The sequence below is a fragment of the Phoca vitulina genome, unplaced genomic scaffold (genome assembly GCF_004348235.1).
Source record: "Phoca vitulina isolate PV1807 unplaced genomic scaffold, GSC_HSeal_1.0 scaffold14, whole genome shotgun sequence".
Lineage (NCBI taxonomy): Eukaryota > Metazoa > Chordata > Mammalia > Carnivora > Phocidae > Phoca > Phoca vitulina.
The window spans coordinates 921,836-942,790 of record NW_022589717.1 but is presented as its reverse complement, the minus strand read 5'-3'; the positions used below and the strand labels follow the sequence as shown (position 1 = coordinate 942,790).

At 38.7% G+C, this 20,955-nt stretch overlaps 1 protein-coding gene across 1 annotated transcript in view; it reads left to right on the top strand.

Annotated features, from left to right (window-relative positions):
- TNIP3 (TNFAIP3 interacting protein 3) overlaps window positions 1-20,955 on the top strand; it is a 33,097-nt gene that overhangs the window by 4,125 nt on the left and 8,017 nt on the right. The window contains exons 3-10 of the mRNA XM_032412732.1: window positions 1,093-1,158; window positions 2,617-2,748; window positions 4,720-4,848; window positions 9,734-9,853; window positions 12,696-12,821; window positions 16,790-16,840; window positions 17,715-17,813; window positions 20,703-20,763. Coding sequence (XP_032268623.1) covers window positions 1,093-1,158; window positions 2,617-2,748; window positions 4,720-4,848; window positions 9,734-9,853; window positions 12,696-12,821; window positions 16,790-16,840; window positions 17,715-17,813; window positions 20,703-20,763 — 784 coding nt within the window. The remainder of the gene's footprint in view (window positions 1-1,092; window positions 1,159-2,616; window positions 2,749-4,719; window positions 4,849-9,733; window positions 9,854-12,695; window positions 12,822-16,789; window positions 16,841-17,714; window positions 17,814-20,702; window positions 20,764-20,955) is intronic.

The window sequence follows — 20,955 nt, the reverse complement described above, 5'->3', positions numbered from 1 at the left end:
CTCTATGGTGCCTTCTACTCCTCGTTGATACTGCATAAAATATTGTGCCCTTCTGGAAAATTACTGAACAATAGCAGAGTAATGTTACCATAGCATAGAAATGTTAATCCTTAAATGCCAACAGATCAGATATCCTTATATAGTAATATTATATAGTCTATACTAAATACCCATATCTATTTCCAGCATAAGATTTACCTAGTGACTGCCTGTCTGGATTAGATATTTTGTTTTATAATTAGGAGAATATCTTGCTTCCTTTTAGTCATTGTGACTATCTTCTTGATCTCTGTCCCATATTGAAAGTGTTGGAATTTCTCTTAATGTAGGAAGTTACAGACTTCCCTTACAAGAAAACTAAAACACGGGTCATAGTGTTTTTTCTTCCTTTTATCTAGCACATAATTTTAAAGCTTTCAAATTTTAAGGCTAATTTTAAAGCTTTCAAATTTTAAGGCTAAATTATTTCTAAATATTGCCTTATGGTAAAACTATTATTCCTTGAAAATCTATACTTTGAAAAAGCTGATATTATCCATTCATTGAGTATACATTACAAATCATGCATTGATTTTAAGAAGCACTATATTGCAAGCTCTTGGTGATCAGTTATTGTGATTTGGAATTTGTTAATATAAATTCTGCTTTTAAAAAGCTAGAAGAAATATTTCATTATATTAAACAATGTAAGCACATAGAAAAATATGGAAAGATTTGAAAAAAGACGCTTCATATATTAATAAATCTTACAGAAAACCATCAATACTCACAAATTTTTACTCGATTTTGATTGGGTTAAACAAAGATGAAAATTCAAATAACTAAGCAAAATTGAAAGTTGCTAATAAATGGTTCAGCTGACTAGTCAAGATATACCAAAGACTTAATAGCTTCTCATATATGAGACAGTTATGAAAATGGGAAAAGTGTACTCAATTAAATCATCCCAGCCTTACCAGTACTTGGCGAAAGGCATATTGTCTTCACCCATGGCTTGCAAGATCTTAGTAACCCCAAAAAGTGATTTCATTTTGGCCAAATTTCCAAATGGGCAAAAATCCATACTGATTTACCAAATTTTAATAATTTCAGCTCCTGGAAGTTAACCAGCAATGGGATCAGCAATTTAGAAGTATGAAAGAGTTATATGAAAGAAAGGTAAACATCTCTCTATTTAGTATTTGCTTTCGATCAATAAGCTGGGGGACAAAGTCTGTGAAGATTCTCACTGATTTCTGCTGAAGGAGATCTGTCGATAGCCAACTGCTGAAAAATGATGGGGGCGTGGGGAAGGTGCTGAGTGTATTATTGGCCTCTTGGTACTGAAGATTAATGAAAGATATCAGTGAATTATCTTGAGCATGGCAAAAAAAAAAAAAAAGTACTAAAAATAGCCTCCCGAGCTGTCTCTAGAGTTCTTATGCACACATTTATCATAGCTCACAGAATATCCTGGCTTTGGCTCTGTTACTAGCAGCCATGAACACACAAGGTTATATGTGAGGTGAGAGATTGTTTAAAGTTCATACTGTTTTATGCTAGGCTAGTTCTCTAATTCTTCAATTAGATAGCATAAGCTATTTCCACAGATAAAGAAATAAACAATGGTAACAGTGAAAATGTGAGGGGAAGTGGCGCATCCCCCCCCCCCCAAAAAAAAAGTATGTTCTCTGTCAAAGAATCTTTTGCTTTGGTGAGAAACTTTTTGGAGAGAATACCTTTTAATAGGTAAAAGTCAATTTATCATTGTAAACTATTCTATGTTCAAAAAGAGGGAAAAGGAGAAAGTAAATTCCCCCAAATAATTCAGAATTAAGAAACCTGACCACAAGTGAGTAACGTAGCAGTATTGCTCTTTTCTTCCCCATTTTGATAGGCAGAAGTTTTAAATTTTGTTAATGCAGGAGAATGTTCCTACTAGATCAGGCCATGGTCAGGCCACCCCGTTATATTGTCTGGGGCAGGCTTTGCGTCTCCAAATTTTAAAGAACATGGTCCCAGAGAAAATGTTTAAGATGCTCAGGAAGAAAGGCTCGCAGGTGTGTGAAGACCTGGGGTTAACAACGGGCATCCTTGATGAGACACCCTTTTCTAAGGCTTCTTAACTGGATCGGCGTCACTCTGAGGACTAATTTGGCATTTCGTAGCGGGTCAAACATTGCACATTATTGATAAGTTAAAAGCCATGTCTGTTTTTCTCTGGTGCAGACATATTCACTTACCCCCTACCCCTCGCTGCTGCTCTTTTCAGGTCAGGAAAAGACACATTTTGAGAGTTAGGAAGAATGACAGGCCCGAAAGAGCCCCCCCACCCCCACCCCGTCTAAGGTCTAAATCTTTATTCCCTCGGAAGTGGTGTGGTTTGGAGAAAGGAGGGAAGGGGCTGAAGGCTGTTTCGGGGGTTTGCTTTTTCCCGTAGAGGAAGCCCTTTTTTTAAATGCACTTGTCCGGATCTTGGCGAAGAGGGGTGGGAAGTAGAACCTCTAGTTAGGGGCCCGCCCAGGAGTGGGGCGTGACTGTCCCCGAGTGCACGGGGTGGTAATAAATCCGGGAGGGGGGAGGGGGCTGTGAATGTCAGAATAGGTTTCCGCAACTCTCTGTGAACGACTTCCTCAGGTCGACGAGCTGAAAACGAAACTGGACGCCGCAGAAAGATTCCTCAGCACGCAGGAGAAGGAGCGGCAGCAGAGTCAGAGAGAGAGCGACAGGCTGCGCGACCTGACCCGCGAGCGGCTGCAGCGCCAGGAGGTGGGCGGGGCTCGCGGAGCCGACCGCCCCGGCGCCGCGGCCCTGAGTAGCCGCACCCCACACCTGTGCGCGCGGCCCCCGAGCCCCTGAGCCCCGGAGCCCCAGAGCAGGGCCAGTTCCCCGCGATCCGAACGGGGCACGTGGCCTGCTCGCTTCCTGCTTTGTCGACCACATGAGCATGCGTTCGTGTGCCAGGCTCCACCGGCAGAGAGAGCTGATCCAGAGATTCGGAGCTATTTTTCTAGCGCATTTCTAGCCTAGAAGATTACTCCTATATATTATTTTATTAGCTATATTATTTTATTACTAGTGTTAATAATAATAGGACAGTGCCTTGTATTCGTACAGCTGCTTTTCAGCTTACAGAGTTTTACGAAGAGGCATTGCTTTTATCATCATAAAAATAAACCGTTTTAAAAACGGCCTCATCCTCATTATCTCATTTAACAAGCTCCTCCCGTCTGTGAGGAAAATATTATTTTTGTCATTTTAAAGGTAAGAAAGCTGAGATGTGAAGAGGTTGCATGACTTGTCGACCTTGCCAACCTAGTACCTGGGAAAATGGGACTTGAACACCCGTTTCCAGATACTAAGTCTCATTAATCCCCGCTGAGAGCAAGATGGTGGTCTTGAAGGCGACAGGCTTCTAAAATACTCTTGGTTTTACTCTTAGTTATGGGGTTTAATGGATATTATAGAAAATGGGAGAAAAACCTTACGCTCTAATGGACTCTCATTTTTTTTACGTATGTTAAGAAAAAACAAGAACTGTAAATATTCTCAGGTGAAGTCTTGTGACTGATATTGTGAGGCATTGACTGTATTTTAACTCATGCACCAATCCTAAAGCAATGTCTAAAATCAGTGCCAACGGTCTCACTGTAGGCTTTCTTATTTTGTGAAGGGTATCTGTGTCTCAGTGAGTCAGAGGAAAACAAACAAGGTTTAACAACTCCTTCTGGTCCTGGAGCAGTCCCTTCCTTTTCCATTTAGACCCTGACCAGAAATCATGGCAATCGTTCCAACAAAATATGAGCTCATTCTAAGTAAAAGCAAATAGAAATGTTCTCACTTAAAAAAAACAAAAACAAAAACAAATCACCTAAAGTAGAGATCTTAAATCTAATTGTTGGGAAATATTAATCACTAAAAGAACATACTTTAACATATATATTAGCTAATTTCTCATCTTGATTGACCTAAATTCTGTAATATTTATTTTATTAGGTTAAAATCTGAATGCCATTAAGAGTCCAATTCACTCCACAAAAAATTTACTATTTAAAATACAAATTAAGAATTAGAAGACAGATGTCTAAATCCAGAGCCCATTAGTGTCAAAGCAACTAACCTTGCTTCAGTAATTTAAAACACAGGACATCCTGAAGGTTATCTGGAACATGGAGGAGTGATGGCAATTGGACTAATTGATCTCTACCTTTTTTTTTTCTTTTTTTGTTCTCTGCCTTTTAAAAGTAATAATCACAGCAATATGGTGCTCTGAATAATTATCTGTAGTGAAGGCTCTTTTTTGCCTGAAGTTTTATCCTCTTCTCCCTCTCTTCAGTCCAGAATGATGCAGGCAGGATTGGGTTTTGAGATATTTTGTATTTTTTGTTGCAATGATACTTTTTTTTCTTTTTAGAAGTTTAATTGCTTTTACTAAGTCACTTACCTATCACTATGTAATAGTACATGGAACTAGCTTCTTCTGTGGACCCATTTGACCCTTGAAAGTGAGGATTGGGCATTTTGAGCTTTTTCCGGCATCATAAAACTTAGTAGCACTAAGGATTAAAGAAAGATTTTCTCTATCTGAACCCTGTCCTCCACCTAGAGAATATTGCTTAAATGGAGCATTAAAGGAAATCTAGCAGGTCCTGTTTTTGTTGCATTTCAGAAGTATTCCTACAATATTATGTCATCTGAATTTTATTGATTTCGATTTTGTTTTCTTGCTGTTTACTCCAGAAGGAAAAGGAGAGCCTAAATGAAGAATTACATGAATTGAAGAAAGAAAATAAGTATTTGAAGGAAAAAAATGCTCTTGTGAACAAGAAGAAGGAACATTATGAATGTGAAATAAAACGCCTCAATAAGGTATCAGCCAGGTCAAGCTGGGGAGGTGGAAGGAGAGGTCCCTGTATAAAGAGCACGTTCCTACCTGAGAGTCACAACCAAATCTATGCTGCAGTGTTGCTCCTAGTCTTGGGAGCTTGCACAGGAGTTTCTCTGTAATTTTATCAATCACTCCCATCTGCATCTTTTAGCCATACTTGACTAAGGAGGCTTTCAGGAATTAGTGTCCCTGCAAAGAATCATCATTAAAAAGAGAAACGAGGAGAAATTTTAGAAGACAGAAAGAACTTTTTTTTTTTTTTTTTTTTAGTTCGAAGAACCACATATAGCAAGTGGGTGTTTGTGAACAATAGCATACCTCTTGGTCAACCGCAAAAGTTTCCTGAGGAAACAGGCTGCTCTTTAAAACCATCACTATGGAACTGGCTGTGATGCAGGCTGTATGGAATCTTGCTAAATGCCAAACCCAAGGCTGAGATGGTGGCCTTCCAGAGAATAAGCCTAAAACTCACTTTTAATTGGGGTGTGGGGTCCGGGGGGGTGCGTTTGGAGAGGCAAGTCTGTTAGAAAAACACAAGTGGTTCCTTTGCTTCAACTTAGCTATTCTAAGGGGCTACCTATGAATTGCTGCCAAAAGATGACTAGGGAGAGTGTGTATTTGTGTGTGTGTGTGTGAGAGAGAGAGAGAGAGAGAGAGAGTTTCGTAGACTAATAGCTTAATTTTCCTGGGGAAGGGATTGCTGACTTGTTCAAGGAAACAAATCCTTTGCTGTTGATTTTTCAGAGAGCCACATCAGATGTGGACCATAGGAATACTTGTAGTACATGTTTGAGTCAAGATACTCATCTCTCAAGTTAGCTATTTCATTTTTTTAAAAGATTTTATTTATTTATTTGACAGAGAGAGAGCGCGCGAGCACAAGCAGGGGGAGCGGCAGGCAGAGGGAGAAGAAGTAGGCTCCCTGATGAGCAGAGAGCTGGATGAGGGGCTTGATCCCAGACCCTGGGATCATAACCTGAGCCAAAGGCAGACGCTTAACCGACTGAGCCACCCAGGCACCCCTCAAGTTAGATATTTCTTGACCAAAGTAACAGAAATTGCCTTCTAAAACAAGAGTAGGTGATTGGCCTTGAAAAAGCGCTCAGTGCCTGTATTTTGGACTGTGCATCTTGTAGTTAACTAGTGTTCAGAGGATCATTTAAAGATCCCCAAAGTGTTAAGTTTGTGCCTGTATAATTGACAGGATGCTTTACAAATGTGCTGCTATATTCAATCTGTTTGTGAGACAAGTTACTGATCAGGAGAAAATGGGAAAGTAGAGACTAACTTCATAAACAATGTACTTCTCTATCCTCTAAGAGAGGAAAACAATGTTCAGAGATACAAATTTAGGGCAAATAAATTTTCCCTTCTATTCTCTGTTGGAAATCCTCCACAGATGAATTAGAGGAACTAGCGTTGAAATTATATTTGAAATCTTTCCCATTTGTGATATATTATTTGATAAGTTTTCTTCTGTTCTCTAACTCATTTCTGTAAATGTTGGCACAAGAATATAAACCCTGTAGGAATTAGAACAGCCAAGAACTCTGTTTTTTGTTCATGTCTATGTGTACCCTTCATTTTTGTGTATCTGTGTCTATAGTCAACAGAAATGTTTTAAAAGTCAGTAAAAATTTTTTAACCCTTGTGATTATAATAAAATTGAGGAAATGAGAACAATTAATTTGAGTAAAATTCAAGTCTTTATACAAATGTCACCTTCTCAGAGGACTTTTCTGGCCATCCTAACTGATATTTCCTGTTTTAATGTTTCTTTGGAATTTATTACTATCTCATATATGTTCAGGGTCTCCTATTATCAAATTTGTTTCCTGTCTCCTGATCTTGATTGTAAGCTCCATGAGGGTAGAAATTTTGCAGAACTGACTTCTCTATTAGACTAGTAGGCACAGTATTGAGGGCTCATGATACTTCTAGTGGCCTATTAATATGTTTAATTTCCCTTAAAATCAGGAGAAAAAAATGGACCTTTGGGTTGAAAAAAAGTTTTCATATTAATATTAATATATTGATCTTTATAAGAATGCAGTTACAAAACACAATTTGAATATGTATTTATCTGGAGGCATGGACTCAAAAATACAACAGTCATAGCGTGGCCTAAGTTTTTCTGTTTTTTTCACTGCTGTGTTCTGAATGCCAGCAACAGAGCCTTGCTCACAGTATGTTCTTAAATATTTATTGAATAGATGAATTAATTAAATAATTTATCTAGTACATAATATGTTCAATAGCCAATTCTGGCTCTGAGTTTCCTGCTTTAGCAGGCATAATGCATTACTTATGACTAGTGAAAAAACATGAAAATAGAAGGGCACTTCAAGCCAGAAAAGATTTTTTCTGCCACATCTACCTTAAAGTGTCATTTAAAAAGCATAGATATAAAGTGATGAGCTATGAAAAGTTTTTTTTTTCTCATTTAGTGCATGTATTAGTGTCTAAAGAAATGTAAGATATTGCTATTCAATTTTACACTGTAGACTTGACTTTTCTTTCCTTTTCTTTTCTTTTTGTACCACTGTAATAAATAGAAGTTATTCCAAATGTTGATTGGGGTAGCAGATTGTGCATATCATCCGTCACAGCATGGAATTTGGGGCCCACCCTACTTGCACAAGCAGAGCGCCTGCTGACCCATTCACTCGGCAGAAATTTGTAGCATGTCAGTTTAGTAATTAACATATGGTTTTCAGAAGTTCACACAACTATGTGTACTCAGTTCAACTTATTTGCTTTGAAGGAAATACCCAAGGGCATTGTTTTCATTGAGTTCTTAAAGAGAAGCCAGATGTTTAACCAAAGTGAGAAAAATTACCTGAGGCTAGTCAACCAGTGCCACCCATGGGCAAAATTGATTTGTCCAACATCTCACCATTGTGAGATGGGTAGATCTGTTTAGTTTGCCTGTGCTGATAGTAAATTACTATTCTAGAATAGGTTACAGGTGTTTGTTCAAGGAAGTTGGAAAACCCCAAGATGGAATAAATGTCGATTAAACTTACCTTTCGTTTATGACTCACTTGCAAAATTTCTGGAAGCCTGAATAGCATGAAAGATAGACCAGGAAATTCAAATATAACAAGACCCACAAAAATAATCTGTTCATAGGGGTAGGATATGAAATCAGCATTTTTGATTTAAGTCTTAACTCATTTGGCTCACCCCATCCTAGATTCTCTCCATTACTACTAACACATTTTTAAAAATTATAACTAATATGATCCTTCCTAAAACTCTGTAGCTTAGCAACAAATTGTAACAAAACATAAATTATTAAACAACATTTGTTGTTTCTTTAAATTCTTCTTGGAGGAAGAAAGAAGTTCTTGTTTCTCTTACAACTTCCTGAAAAATGATACTCACAATCAGGCTAGACAATATCCATAGCGTTAAAAGACATTCTATTAGGAAATTCTTAGCCTGTCTACACATATTAAAGCAGTAATTTTGCTTTTCTTTTCCTACTTTATAACCATATGGCCCAGTAATTCAGGAAAGTAAGTTACTAATAGTATCATCAAAGGCACATCATCGAAGCTACCAAAGAAATTCAGAGGAAGTGAAATCTTGGAGCTCTGAAAGTGAAACTTTTCTGTTTGTATAAAAGACTCACTTGATAATGAGCAAGTAGTCATATTGTATGTGGGCTCCCAGACCACACCAGGATGAGGTGTATTGTGTCTCAATTTTTATTATGTTTTATTGAACTCATCATGAACCAAGGTCTTCAGAATAGAGGTGATGTCTTTTATATGATCTGGCGAAGTATAGTAAATGTAAGAGATCATGGGCTAGTGAATAATGATGGTAATCTTACTGGCAAATCTAAGTGTCTCTTGTTGCCTTCACCTCCTCACCCCACAGTGAAACCACTAAGTTGTACTGGGTGTCAAGAAAGCCTCAGACTCTTGGTTTCGGCTCAGGTCATGATTTCAGGGTTATGAGATCGAGCCTTGCGTCGGGCTCCACACTGAGCATGGAGCCTGTTTGAGAGTCTCTCTCTCTTCTCTCTCTGCCCTCCCTGTCCCTCCCCATCTTGCATGCTTTTGTGCTCTCTCTCTCTAAAAAAAAAAAAAAAGAAAGAAAGAAAGAAAAAGAAAAAGAAAGGAAGCAGAGCACTCTCTGCACCCTGTAGTGAGTTAATGGATGCTTTATTAGAGAATAAATATGACTGTGGCTAGGCCAGGGCATGGTATACTGAGGAGGACAGGGCAGAAGGACAGCAGTACAGTAGATCTAAGAAATAGTGATCTGCCTGGGTTCACATTTCCGTGGGTTTCCCTCTCTCCTATTGGGGACAGAGCTGGATAGCACACTATCACTTACAATGTCATCTGGGACCAGCAGCATCAGCTTCTGAGGAATGCAGATTCTCAGACACTCTTCCCAGATCTACTGATTCAGGATCTCTGGGGACAGTGCCCAGGGATGGGCATGTTTGCTACCTCCCCAGGTGATTCTGATGCTCTCTAAAGTTTGAGCATTATTGATAAAGTATGTGTTTGACTGAAGCAGAGAATCTGGAGGAAGGCTACAGATATGTTTTCTTTTCATGGTTGACTTGGTGGAGTGGGGGATCCCTGACATCAACATAAAAAACCCTCCTAAATAATAATGACAGTTGAATAACATAAGCATCGTCATGGAGAAAAGACAGAGATTCTAGGAAAAAAAATTGTATGCTAGAAAAGGAGAAAGAAGAAAAGTTATTCAGTCTGAAAAGTAACATCAAAAATGGAGTTCTGTTTTGTGGGGGGCATTTGAGATCATTGTAACAATTATAGAGGAATTCATAAGATGTGGTAACTCTTAGCTCAACCGTGTGCTTATCATATAACATAGGCTCTTCAAGATGCCTTGAAAATCGAGTGTTCTTCATTTCATGAGGACTGTTTGGGAGAGTATGAAATGGAGTGCAGGCATGCGGAGATGCGAACAGAAATGGAAGTTCTCAAACAGCAGGTGAGAATTTGAAAGTGGCACGATCATGTGGAGAACACAGGGCCCATTGTTCATGCTCCTTTGGACATTTTTGGAAATCTTTCTATTCAAATGTGTCCAAAGTTCTTGCATTTATTTTCATTAGAATTATCTCATTTTAAAGCTTGATAAGAGAATATAGATGAGCTGGCCCAACTCACACTTTATAAAAGGGGGACTTGAGTTTCAAATGGGTTAAATGGTTTCTCCAAGGTCATACAGTTGGAAGAGCTTCCTAATTAACCTTTTGGTGAGATTTTATTAGCACTGGTCTAGAGAGTTTCGTGTGGACACAATTTATTTTGAAAACACTACCACCCCAAACCCGGGACCTTTTCAGAAAATGGTAGCAGCCAGGCTGTTATTCTGTAGCTGCTGGCCTCCAGGCCTTTGAACAATGAGGGCAATAAGGGACTACCCTGCACTGATCATAATCACTGAAGAGCCCGCTCTGCTCATCTACAGCTGCGTGTGGATGGCACCACCTAGCAATTTATTGATTCACAAGGCCTTCCTCCTCCCCACTCACCCAACCGCAACCCCACGTCACCAAGTGGACAGAGAGTAAAGGAGTAAGCTTCTGCATGGATAAGCAATAGAGGGCTGTAGGCACATAGCACTGCCTAACCGACTGGGGTCTAAATTTAGTTCAGCCAGCTGGAGCTGGCTTAGCTGAGGGGCCACCCATGCATATCACATCTCTTTTCCTGTAAGAGGTTAAATAAACTAATGAAGGTAAAGGGCTGGAACAGTTCATGGCGATGTCAATAAATATAGCATACATATAGGAATCCTATCTCTGAAGCACACATTTTTGGTAGTATATTAGTGGTGGGGGAGAGGATGTGATAGAACAAAGGGCTGGGAAGTATGTCCCTGGAACTGATTTGTTGGCTGTTTTGCTCTGAGCAAGACCAACTCCAAGGATTCTTGATGCAATACGCCAAAGAATTAAGCAAATATATTCTTGGAGTTGTTGTTTATTGTTATTACTTCCTAGGAAGTAGCCTATCTACTAGAATCTAGATAGAAAATTCAGAGCATTTGATGGTAAAGTTGCATTTTCTCTTCTATCAACCCCCTTTTGAATAATCTGCCTCATTACATTCAGGATCAAATACATAGTTTAAAAATAAACCTATGAAGAGAATAAGGGTAGTATTCGGAGTGTTAAAGTTCTGCCAAATTCTCAACCCCTAAAGTACCATTGCCACTAGCCAGGATTCCTCTGAAAAAAACTACTTCTTATGTTCGACACTTGAGTCATCTTTGATGCTCTCATATAATGTATCCCACATGCAAGAGAGTCACTCTTACACATGCATAGAGTTTACAGCAATGGTTCAGCTCATATTGGATGCAGACAATGACAGGTATCCTTTTTTTCATTATCCCCAAGAGGTCCAGAATCCATCTCCTTAGTTTTTGTGTGGCTCTTTTGCTAACTTTATGAGTACACATTTTCACTGTGCACATTTTTAATTGGACACCCACAATCACTATATCACCGAGTGTCATGTGATACACTAAAGGATTTCAATTCACAAAGAAACTGAGCTAGAATCTTGGCCACCTGACTGCAGTGATGACATCACTATCAGTGTTGTGTTTGATAAAGAGTGTTCAGTTCTGATCCGATGAGCTTCTCCCATTTCAAATGCCTCCGGTAATTGTTTACAGAGCATTAGTGTGACTATGTCTGGAATTGAGCCTCAGATCTTAACCCAAACCAAACCCAAAACAAAATGTCAGCTAAGCTGGGTGTAGTTCCCTTGCAATACTTCTGGTGAATAAAACCCTAAAAATTAAATGTGTATATCTGCATCTAGATCTGTAAACATGTTTAATTTCATCCTCTCTCGCCTATTACATTTTGTTTTATTATTATTGACTTTAATAAGCCTCTAGTTAAAAATATGTTGCATTATTTGTGGTGAAGGTGCAGAGTGCATTAGTATTAACAGACAAAAGTCTGGCTACTAGGTCCCCATGGAAGTTGTAATTTAACTCATTGTCTTAAAGGAATTCCTTTGCCTCATTCCCTAAGCGTCATTTATTTTCATAGTTCCACCTTACTAGTCTCCAAGCCATCAGTCAACCCTATGCCAGTTAAAAACAATAATGATTAAATCTGTTTTTCTTTTGGTTTGATTGCTTTTCTGGAATATGTGGAGTATTTCTTGAGAGATGTTCCACTAAAATATTACTACTTTTTAAAAAATGATGTACCTCCAAATTACTGGGGCCAGTTGTGAATACCTTTTAACAATCATACTTTGCTCTTCCACATACATGAGCCTTTCATTTCTATTTTGTGTTCAGTTTACTATTTATATTTGGAAACTGGCATGCCAATATTTAGCGGCTTCACTTAACAGCTATTGTCAGTAAACTGTCTTTTAGAACTTCAAGCACTATTCCTACTTCAAAGCCTTGTGTTGGAGATGGATGGCTTGCTTCAAAATAGTGATACTTAACACTAGGCAAGGGGGGGGAGGGGGATGCTCATCACAGTAAGGAAATATGCAGCAGAATAATGGGTGAGGAGAATATTTTTTTCCAAAATATCCATGTTGTTACTTTACTTCTGAATTCCTGACACATACTCAAGGAGGAAAAAGTTGAGAACTGCCATTGTAAACAAAGCGAGAGATAAAATTATGGCCAGATCCAAATGGGATAGAGTCTCACCATGAAGAAATAATCATGAAAAGAAGATAGGAATTACTCAGATTGGACAAGCCCAGATAGCACCTCTTCTGAAATCATTTTAATGGCTTAGAGAAAAGGATGCTAACAGTAACAGCAAGTCAATATTTCCTAGGTGCAAATATATGAAGAAGACTTCAAAAAGGAGCGATCAGACCGAGAAAGACTTAATCAAGAGAAAGAGGAGCTACAGCAAATTAATCAAACTTCTCAATCCCAGTTGAACAGGCTGAATTCTCAGGTATAAGTCGAAACAAAATAATCTTTGCCAGCACATATATATTTTTTTATTTTTCATTAAAAAAATTCAAGACTTTGGCTTCTGTTAATTGACATTGATTTTCTTTGAGAGGTAAGCCCCTGGGATGAAATCATTCTTAAACAATCTTGTAAAGAGATGAAAATGACTGGAGATTTCTCTTAACTTAAGTCTATTAAGGAGTTACCTAAGAAATTGGATTCCAAAGTCTTTTATAAAATCCAATTCTTTTGATATTTTTCTCATAGTATTTATCTTGGTAGAAAGGGAGTTGAACTACCTAGTACTCAAAATTCAAATCCAAAACACTCCAGCATAGTGAGGTTGTTTCTAAACTCTTGTCATTTTCTTTGAAGGGCTATGTTGGAATGTTCCTGTCTTCCAAAAACATACATATTTCTAAATGTCATTTATATATATAAAATACAGTGAAACCGAGAATTTTGTTCAGTGGGTTCCCCGATTAAATGTAACTGGAGCACTCTCAAGGAAGCCACATAATGTTAGTTTATTGGAATAGAATATATTAAATGTAAGCATATTACAATTAAATGTAATAGGATATATTAGAAGTAGACTCAGGAAGTGGCATGATGGGTAAATATTGATGTTAATGAGGAAAATGTAGCTAACACAACTTTGGCTTAAGAAAAGAAAATGAACCACAGAATTTTTGATTTGCAAAATCATCCAGTGCTTTTCAGTAAATAGGAAATTGTTGCGGAACATGCTATGACAGCTCTGGAGCTGCGGGATTCTTAGTCTCAAAAGAAATGTTTAACTTTGTCATCCTCTTCTTCCTAATACAAAGTATACAGTAAATTAATTTCTTTTCTGACATTTTGTCAAGGTTTCACTTGAAATTCCTAATTTTACATGCAAAAATTATTTGGCAGAACCATTTTCTAAGAAATTAAAAGTAATAAAATAGTGGCAAAAGTATAATAAAAATGCTTTTCTGAAAATAATTCATGCACCTTACTTTATACAAACAAGGGGTGAGAAAATGTTCTCATGACTCTCGGTGAGGAAGTCACTCTCAATTTGTATGTCTTACATGCAGAGCTCCCTTAATTTCTTCTAAGTTGTCACTGCACTAATTATTTTACTTTCAGCCATATTTTAATTTGCTCATTCTCCTATATGAAGTTCAGATTGATGATAAATACGTGTCTAAGATTGGCAATGTTCTTGCCATTGTAGACGTTCTAGTGCATCGAGGAACACATAACAATCTGAATATATTAGAGACTACAATCCACAAGTAATTTTCATTTCTCTGTCATCTATAAACTAATTTTTGATTGATATCAACAAAAGAGTGCATTGTCTATGTAGAGTATGGTATAATTGTATTAATGAACTAAGGGATAATCTTGGTGATACCTTAAAACTACCAAATTTTTTCTTTAAATAATGATAGTTCAAGCATTTATTTTTCATTTTTTTAAAGATTTATTTATTTGGGAGAGAGAGCCCTAGAGCACGCACGAGTGGGGGGAGGGGCAGAAGTAGAGGAAGAAGGGGAGAATCTCAAGCAGACTACCTGCTGGACACTGAGCCTGACACAGGGCTCAATCCCACGACCCGGAGATCATGACCTGAGCCGAAATCAAGAGTCAGACACTTAATCAATGAACCAGGTGCCCCCAAACATTTATTTTTCAAAAGTCTCATTCACTCTGGTCAAAAGATGATAGAATTCACAAAGACATATAGTAGATGGCTTAACAACCCATGTTTAATGTATTAACGGTAGATTGAATGCCATGATATAATAGAATGGACATGATGTTATTTGAATATCATGTTATCTGTGGTCCCAAAAAAGGAATTCTTAGGTCAAATCATTCTGGCACTAGTTTCTTACATACCAGAGTTTATTCATAATATCACTAAGGATGTTTTAAGCCAACGACCGGTAAAATAGGAGTGTGGTAAAGAGCAAGATACCTAGAGATTCTTGGGAATAGGAGTAGGGTAACAACTTTGTGTCTGTGCCTGCTTTGACAATCAGGGATGACACTGAGCAAGTTCTCCAACTTTTCTGTGCTTCCTTTCCTTTATCTGTAAAATGACAAAGTTGAACCAGATGGTCTCTAAAATATTTCTTATAATTCTAAAACCTCTGTCTCTAAAAATAAGTTACTAAATCTCTCAGTATACTCACCTGTGAAATATGGATGATGGTTTCCACCTCATGACTTCACAAAGTTGTTCTCAGGGTGAAATGAAAAAAATCTACACAAAAACATCTAGCTCAGGTCATGCCTCACAGGTATTTCACAAATGATTTTAGTTTGTTGGAAGGAGGAGTTTTTAAATAGGGTCAGTTAGTTGTATAATTAATATGCCACATGTAGTTTCTTGTAACTTAATTTTGATGCTTTCTTTCTGCAAGGCATTTGTTATATACTATAAGGAACTAAAAGAATGATCCTTGCTATTAAAAACTCACAATATAAGGGGGACATATATAGTCTATCCTTATCATTTTTGGATTCCATATTTGTGAATTTACCTGCTTACTGAAATGTATTTGTCACCCCAAAAATCAATACTGGTGCCACCTAAATCCATTTGTGAATATGTACAGAACAGAAAAAAACTTGAGTCACCTTACACACTTGTTCCCAGTTGAGGTCCAACAAGGCCTTGCCTCCTTGTTTCGGCTCTCAGACTGTAACAAATGTCCTTTTCGTGGTTTATTTCATGCCACATTTTCTCATTTTTGTCCTTTTTGTTGGTTATTACATTGCTTAAAATGGCCCCCGAACAGAGTGCTGAGGTACCTCATGGTAGGAAGGCCATGCTCTGCCTTACAGAGAAAAGACATGTTAGATAAGTTTCATTCAGGGATTAACAGAGTGCCATAGGCCAAGAGTCCAACGTTAATGGGCCAACAATCTATATTCAACAAGATGCCTTTAATAGAAACACACATAAAACAGGATTCTATACTGATCAGTCAACAAAAATGGTCTGACCAGAGGCTCATGGGAACCTAACCCTGCATTTCCCAAGGAGCAGTGGTTCCATTCTCACTACTTCAGTGTTTATGGTGACTTTACAGAACATAACTCCTGCAGATAATGAAAACTGATTGTACACAGTACACATTGGACTACAAAAAGTCGCAGGGAAAATGTATAATGCTAAATGGGAGGACAAAGGAAGGAGAGAGGCAGGACGTATCATTCGGTGGGGATATATGCCCTACAAGCATGAGGAACAGGGTGTGTAGGGATGACAAAAGCATGACTAATGAGTCAAAGCAAAAACAGCTTTCTCTAGTTGTGTCAGATGTTGAAGGACTTCACGGTGGGTGACTCTGCCAGATGAGGCTGGGCCTTAAATAGGGAGAAGCCATAAAGTACAGCAGTGTGACTTTGAACAAGTTCCTCAGTATCTCACGTCTCAGTGTCCTCATCAGTAAAATAGGGATAATAACATTGAAGTATCACATAGAGGCATTGGGAGGAGTCGGTGAGTTATTATATGTAAAGCTGTAGATCAGTGTCCAGCATGGATTAAGTGCATGTACAACTTCTAGCATTTACGGTGACGGCTCTTGAATGTACAGCTGACCAATTCCAATTCTATTCAGTAAGCAGTGGAAGCTGTTTTTGTGTCTCTGTCTATTCCCATGTCTCTACATTTATATCTGTGTCTCAGGATATCAACCTAAAACTGAGAATTATAGTCGTTTCAACAAATTGGAATAACAGTTTAGAACGATTCTACATTCCACACTTCACTTGGGCGTTTCGAGATAGAACCAACGCAGGTCTGGAAAATCCAAAACATGACAGTTTTCAGTGGCCTGACTGCTGTATCAGTGCCTCACCCCTGGGGCTTCTGAGCAGGTCGCTGACAGCTGGGTCAAGAGTAACTTTAGAACAAACCATGTGGGCTCTTTCGATAAACAAATGCCTTTGTTTTGTCCATAGATAAAAGCTTGTCAGCTGGAGAAAGAAAAACTCGAAAAGCAATTAAAACAGGTACGTTGCTCCTTACCTAAATTCACCAATCTTCTGGTCATAGTTGAAATGGGAACTTTAAGTTCCGTCCCCACATTTATTCCTGAGCACAGCAGTTCCTCATGGTTCCAATTAAAGGTGTATTCAAGCTCTGCTACGGATGTTCCAGAACAACCCAGGCTTTGCATAATGGACTAAAATGCCAGTGGATAGATAATGCTTAGGTACCACCAAGACCTGTCAGCCCTAACGCTCATGAAAAACACATGCTTTCCAGAACATGTTACCAGTAGCACATGCCTTAGTGTGTGCTCATGCAAATAGAGATTTCTTCATTGACCCATGAACGCCTGGGAAGTATATCCTTGGTATTTCTTGCAGTTGCTTACACAATTTACAGTGGAAAATTACATCAAAGGTTTGTGCCTCTTGTGTATCTTCTTGGGCACTGAAGTGTTCTGTCCCATTGGTTCTCTAGTAGGCTTCAGGAATTAATATTATTTCTCTTGATTCTTAATTTACTCTCTGGACTTTAGTTATGCTATAAGAGTCTTGTTAAAACTGGTTTTATGGCTTAATGGCTGGTTCTTCTTAAGCGAAGACCCTCTGTGAAGATAACTCAGGAACATAAAGTTAACTCTATACCTTTTAAGTGTTTCTGATGTCTTCAACATGAAAGGTTAATTAGAGTTTCACCTTAAGTGAAATCTTCCCTGTGAGCCTCATCTCTATCAGTCCAGAGCCTACATCCGTGCACCCACTATGTTGAGTCGGGATTATGCGAGAGTTCGACTGAACCTTAAGATTTCAGCCAGACCTGTGGTTGTATAAAGCAAGTGTCAGTGTGACTCCCCAGTTTCACCCACTTCCTGTGAACCGACATTTTCCTGCTCAGGTGTTGTTCCCGATGTGTAACTGTGGCTCGAATTCCCACCTGCGGAATCTACGTGCACCAGCAGGCCCCGGGGCTGCACAGGATCAACAGAAGCTCCCAGTAAGTAAGAGCTTGCATCTCAACACACAAGTGCTTATATTACCTAATAAGTCCTAGTATTTTTTTTTTTTCTTCTTTTTGGTAGAAACGCTGTCTGTCTCTGTAATTTGGGCACATACTATTGTCCACAGAAAGAGCCTCTTTTTATCTCCGCCTTTAATTTAGAGAGTTGCAGTGGTCAATGTACATTGTGATTATCTTTTTGGGACACGGCATCCACAGGACACACATGGCTATGAATAAATTCACTGAATGGTATCAAATTGAGCTGTAATTCTTGAACAAACATACCACATTTTATAAGGGCCATTTTAAATGACATACCTGACTCTTCCAAAAGGGCATTTTTGTGGGTAAAGAGAAGCAAAGTGAATGTAGCAAGTCTGAGAGATGCCTTTTTCAGTTGTAAACTTATACTGAACTACTATGGATATGGCTACATCTGTGCAATATAGTCTTTGACATTTTCCAATTAAAAGGATATTCTTAAAGGATCCAAGAAAAAGTGACCCACTTAAGTTGCTCTCTGTGGCTGTGTCTAGCCAGGCAAAATGCAATGAACAGTGGAGCAATTATTTGTGAGTGGAATTGATTTGGACAGTCAGCCTGAATAAGCCAGAACCAAAGCATCCTTCCTTCGCTTCTCCATAGCGCTCTTCCTCCCACCCTCCCCCACGGTCTGGATGCTGGTCTCTACTTTGTGTTTTGGCTACATAGACAGCATCTTTACACAGGAAAAGAATTATGCATTTTTCTGCATTTCGGAAATGCTCAGACAACTCCCCTCCCCCTTAGTTTGTATTGTGTTTTTAATTATGCAAAGAATCTTGAGATTTTAACCAGGATTTTTCCTAGCAGAGCACTTACGGAGAGCATGACTCTCTTGGTTGCCATACTTTTGTATTTGAGTGTGACTCAAAGCCCTTTCCCCAAGGGAGGAGGTAGTGACTCTTTGGGTGGCAGAGACCTGTCAGAATTTAATGAGCATCCCTTCTTTGACCCTGGTGTGACACAGCACACTGCTGAGAATTGGGTTCTTTTTGTGTTGTTGCCCGTTGTCACTTCTGTCTGCTCACCCGCCCCGTTTCCTTTTTTTCTTTACCTGTTTGCTTGCTTTTCAGTCTTTACAGGAAACATTTCTGGGACTCCCCAAACACAGCTATCATTCCTTAAATTTTTTTCTTTCAGAATGTAGGAGTAAATTAATGTTGTGGGAAACATAAAGAGATAAAAGTTTACTTTGGAGTTAGCTCCTACAGGTTGGGGAATTGGAGAAATAGTCTTGTGAAAGGTTAACGATAAAACCAATGAGTCATGCAAGTTTATCTAGAAGTAAAAATGACTATTTTCTTCAAATACTCATTTATGGAAAGAAAGCAGAAATTCACCTACTATAAAAACTCATCAAACTTTCCCGATCAATTATAAGAGGTAAGGTGGTCCAGACTGTGTAAAATTATCACCAAATAAAGGATTTGAAAAAAGATCCCAAGCCATGTATAATGTCTTACGTTTTCAAGCAGTCTTCAGTTAAACAGAATCTTGGTATAACAGTAGAATTTCACTCCCGGAGTTCATATAAAAAGAATATTTTGTGTTTTATGCTTATTTCTAAGCCTGAATTAAAGCACAAGCAGTCGTGTTTGTAAAATTACAGTATATTCGCCTTCTTTTGGCAACTCTCCTGGAATCTAAAACTGAGGCTCACGTCACTTATCCTACGTGTTATTTGAGACATCTAAAAATAAACGGGGAGATAAAAAACAGAGGTGATCTCATTTCCTCTTTTAGCTTTCTCATGGACCAAAAGGAGACAAGAATCTAGGTGTCTGAGTGGGGGTAAAGTGGGGTCAAACTGTACTAAATGCAGCGTTTCTTAGTGTCTTGTCTGATAATTGAACTTTAAGGCTACTTTCAGTGGTCTGGCAGCCCTGTAAATGTTCCCTGCTGGCTCATTGGTAGAGACATTTTCCCAGAGTTATTTTCAGGAGGTAATTGATTAATAGAACAAAAGGTCTATATTCTCTGTGTCTGGGCGGGGGCGGCGGGGGGGAAGTAGGAGGCAGGGGTGAGCACTAGGAGCAGGAAGACAGACCATCTTCATGGGCAGGTGAAGCTGGGTTGCTCTGCTCCAAGTGGTTAACTACAGAGGTACTCGTCTTGGAACTGTATCTTGAACTTCGGGTCTGTAGCTTATGATTAATCCAAAGCAGTTTGTTTGACATGTTCCCCGATGTTCAATATCTAGGTATTCTTAACTGGTGAAGCCTAGAAGACAATCCCACAAGAAAAATCCTAGTCTGCCCTCACCTCTCACTGCCTCTCTAGTCTAAACTCTCTGAACAATCTAGAGAGTAGTTTCCGCGGAGGAACAGTACTAAGGGAAAGATCCACCCTGCTTCACCGTCCTGAGCCTCTCTAAGCTATGTCCGCACCAAAAGGCTTAGATTTTTTCCTTGTACCCCGAAACATTAAACTTGTCACTGTGTTCTTGGTCTCTCTGTTGCCTCCTGTGTGAGGGCTTTAAATATAGTTATTTATTGATGGTAAACTGCTCTGTTTTATTTATGGGCTGTAGTAAGTTTTACAGAAGTGTTTATACTTCTGCAGATATCCAAAACACATCTGCTTTAAAAAAAAATGTCACAACCCCAAAGTAGGAGAAACTCTGGCCAACACAGAGTGGATTTAGAGGGGGGCGGGTTGGGAGATGGGGATAGTGATGAAGGAGGTAAGAGAGATGAGCGAGATTGGCAACAGGTTTGGATAGAAAGGATTTTTGTGCTGCCTGCGTAACAAAAGCCACATAGTATAATTACATTTTTAATACGCCACCAAGTTTTGTTTGAAGTCCATATTGCTATAATAATGTTGTATTGTTCCACACAGCCAGACTATCAGTGGTATGCTCCTGACCAGTTTCCGCCAGATGTGCAGCACAAGGCGAATGGTAAGACCACAGCTGTATTGAGCATTCTTTCATGTTTACATTTTAATGGGCCTTTTTGGGATGTTTACTCAACATACATTCGTTTGTACTCAGGGAGGGCCTTCTAAAAAGTTGTGTTGCATACACAACTCTAATTTGATGCACCTGGGGTTAACTTGAACTCCTTAAGAAACAGAAAATGTTCGAAAGCAG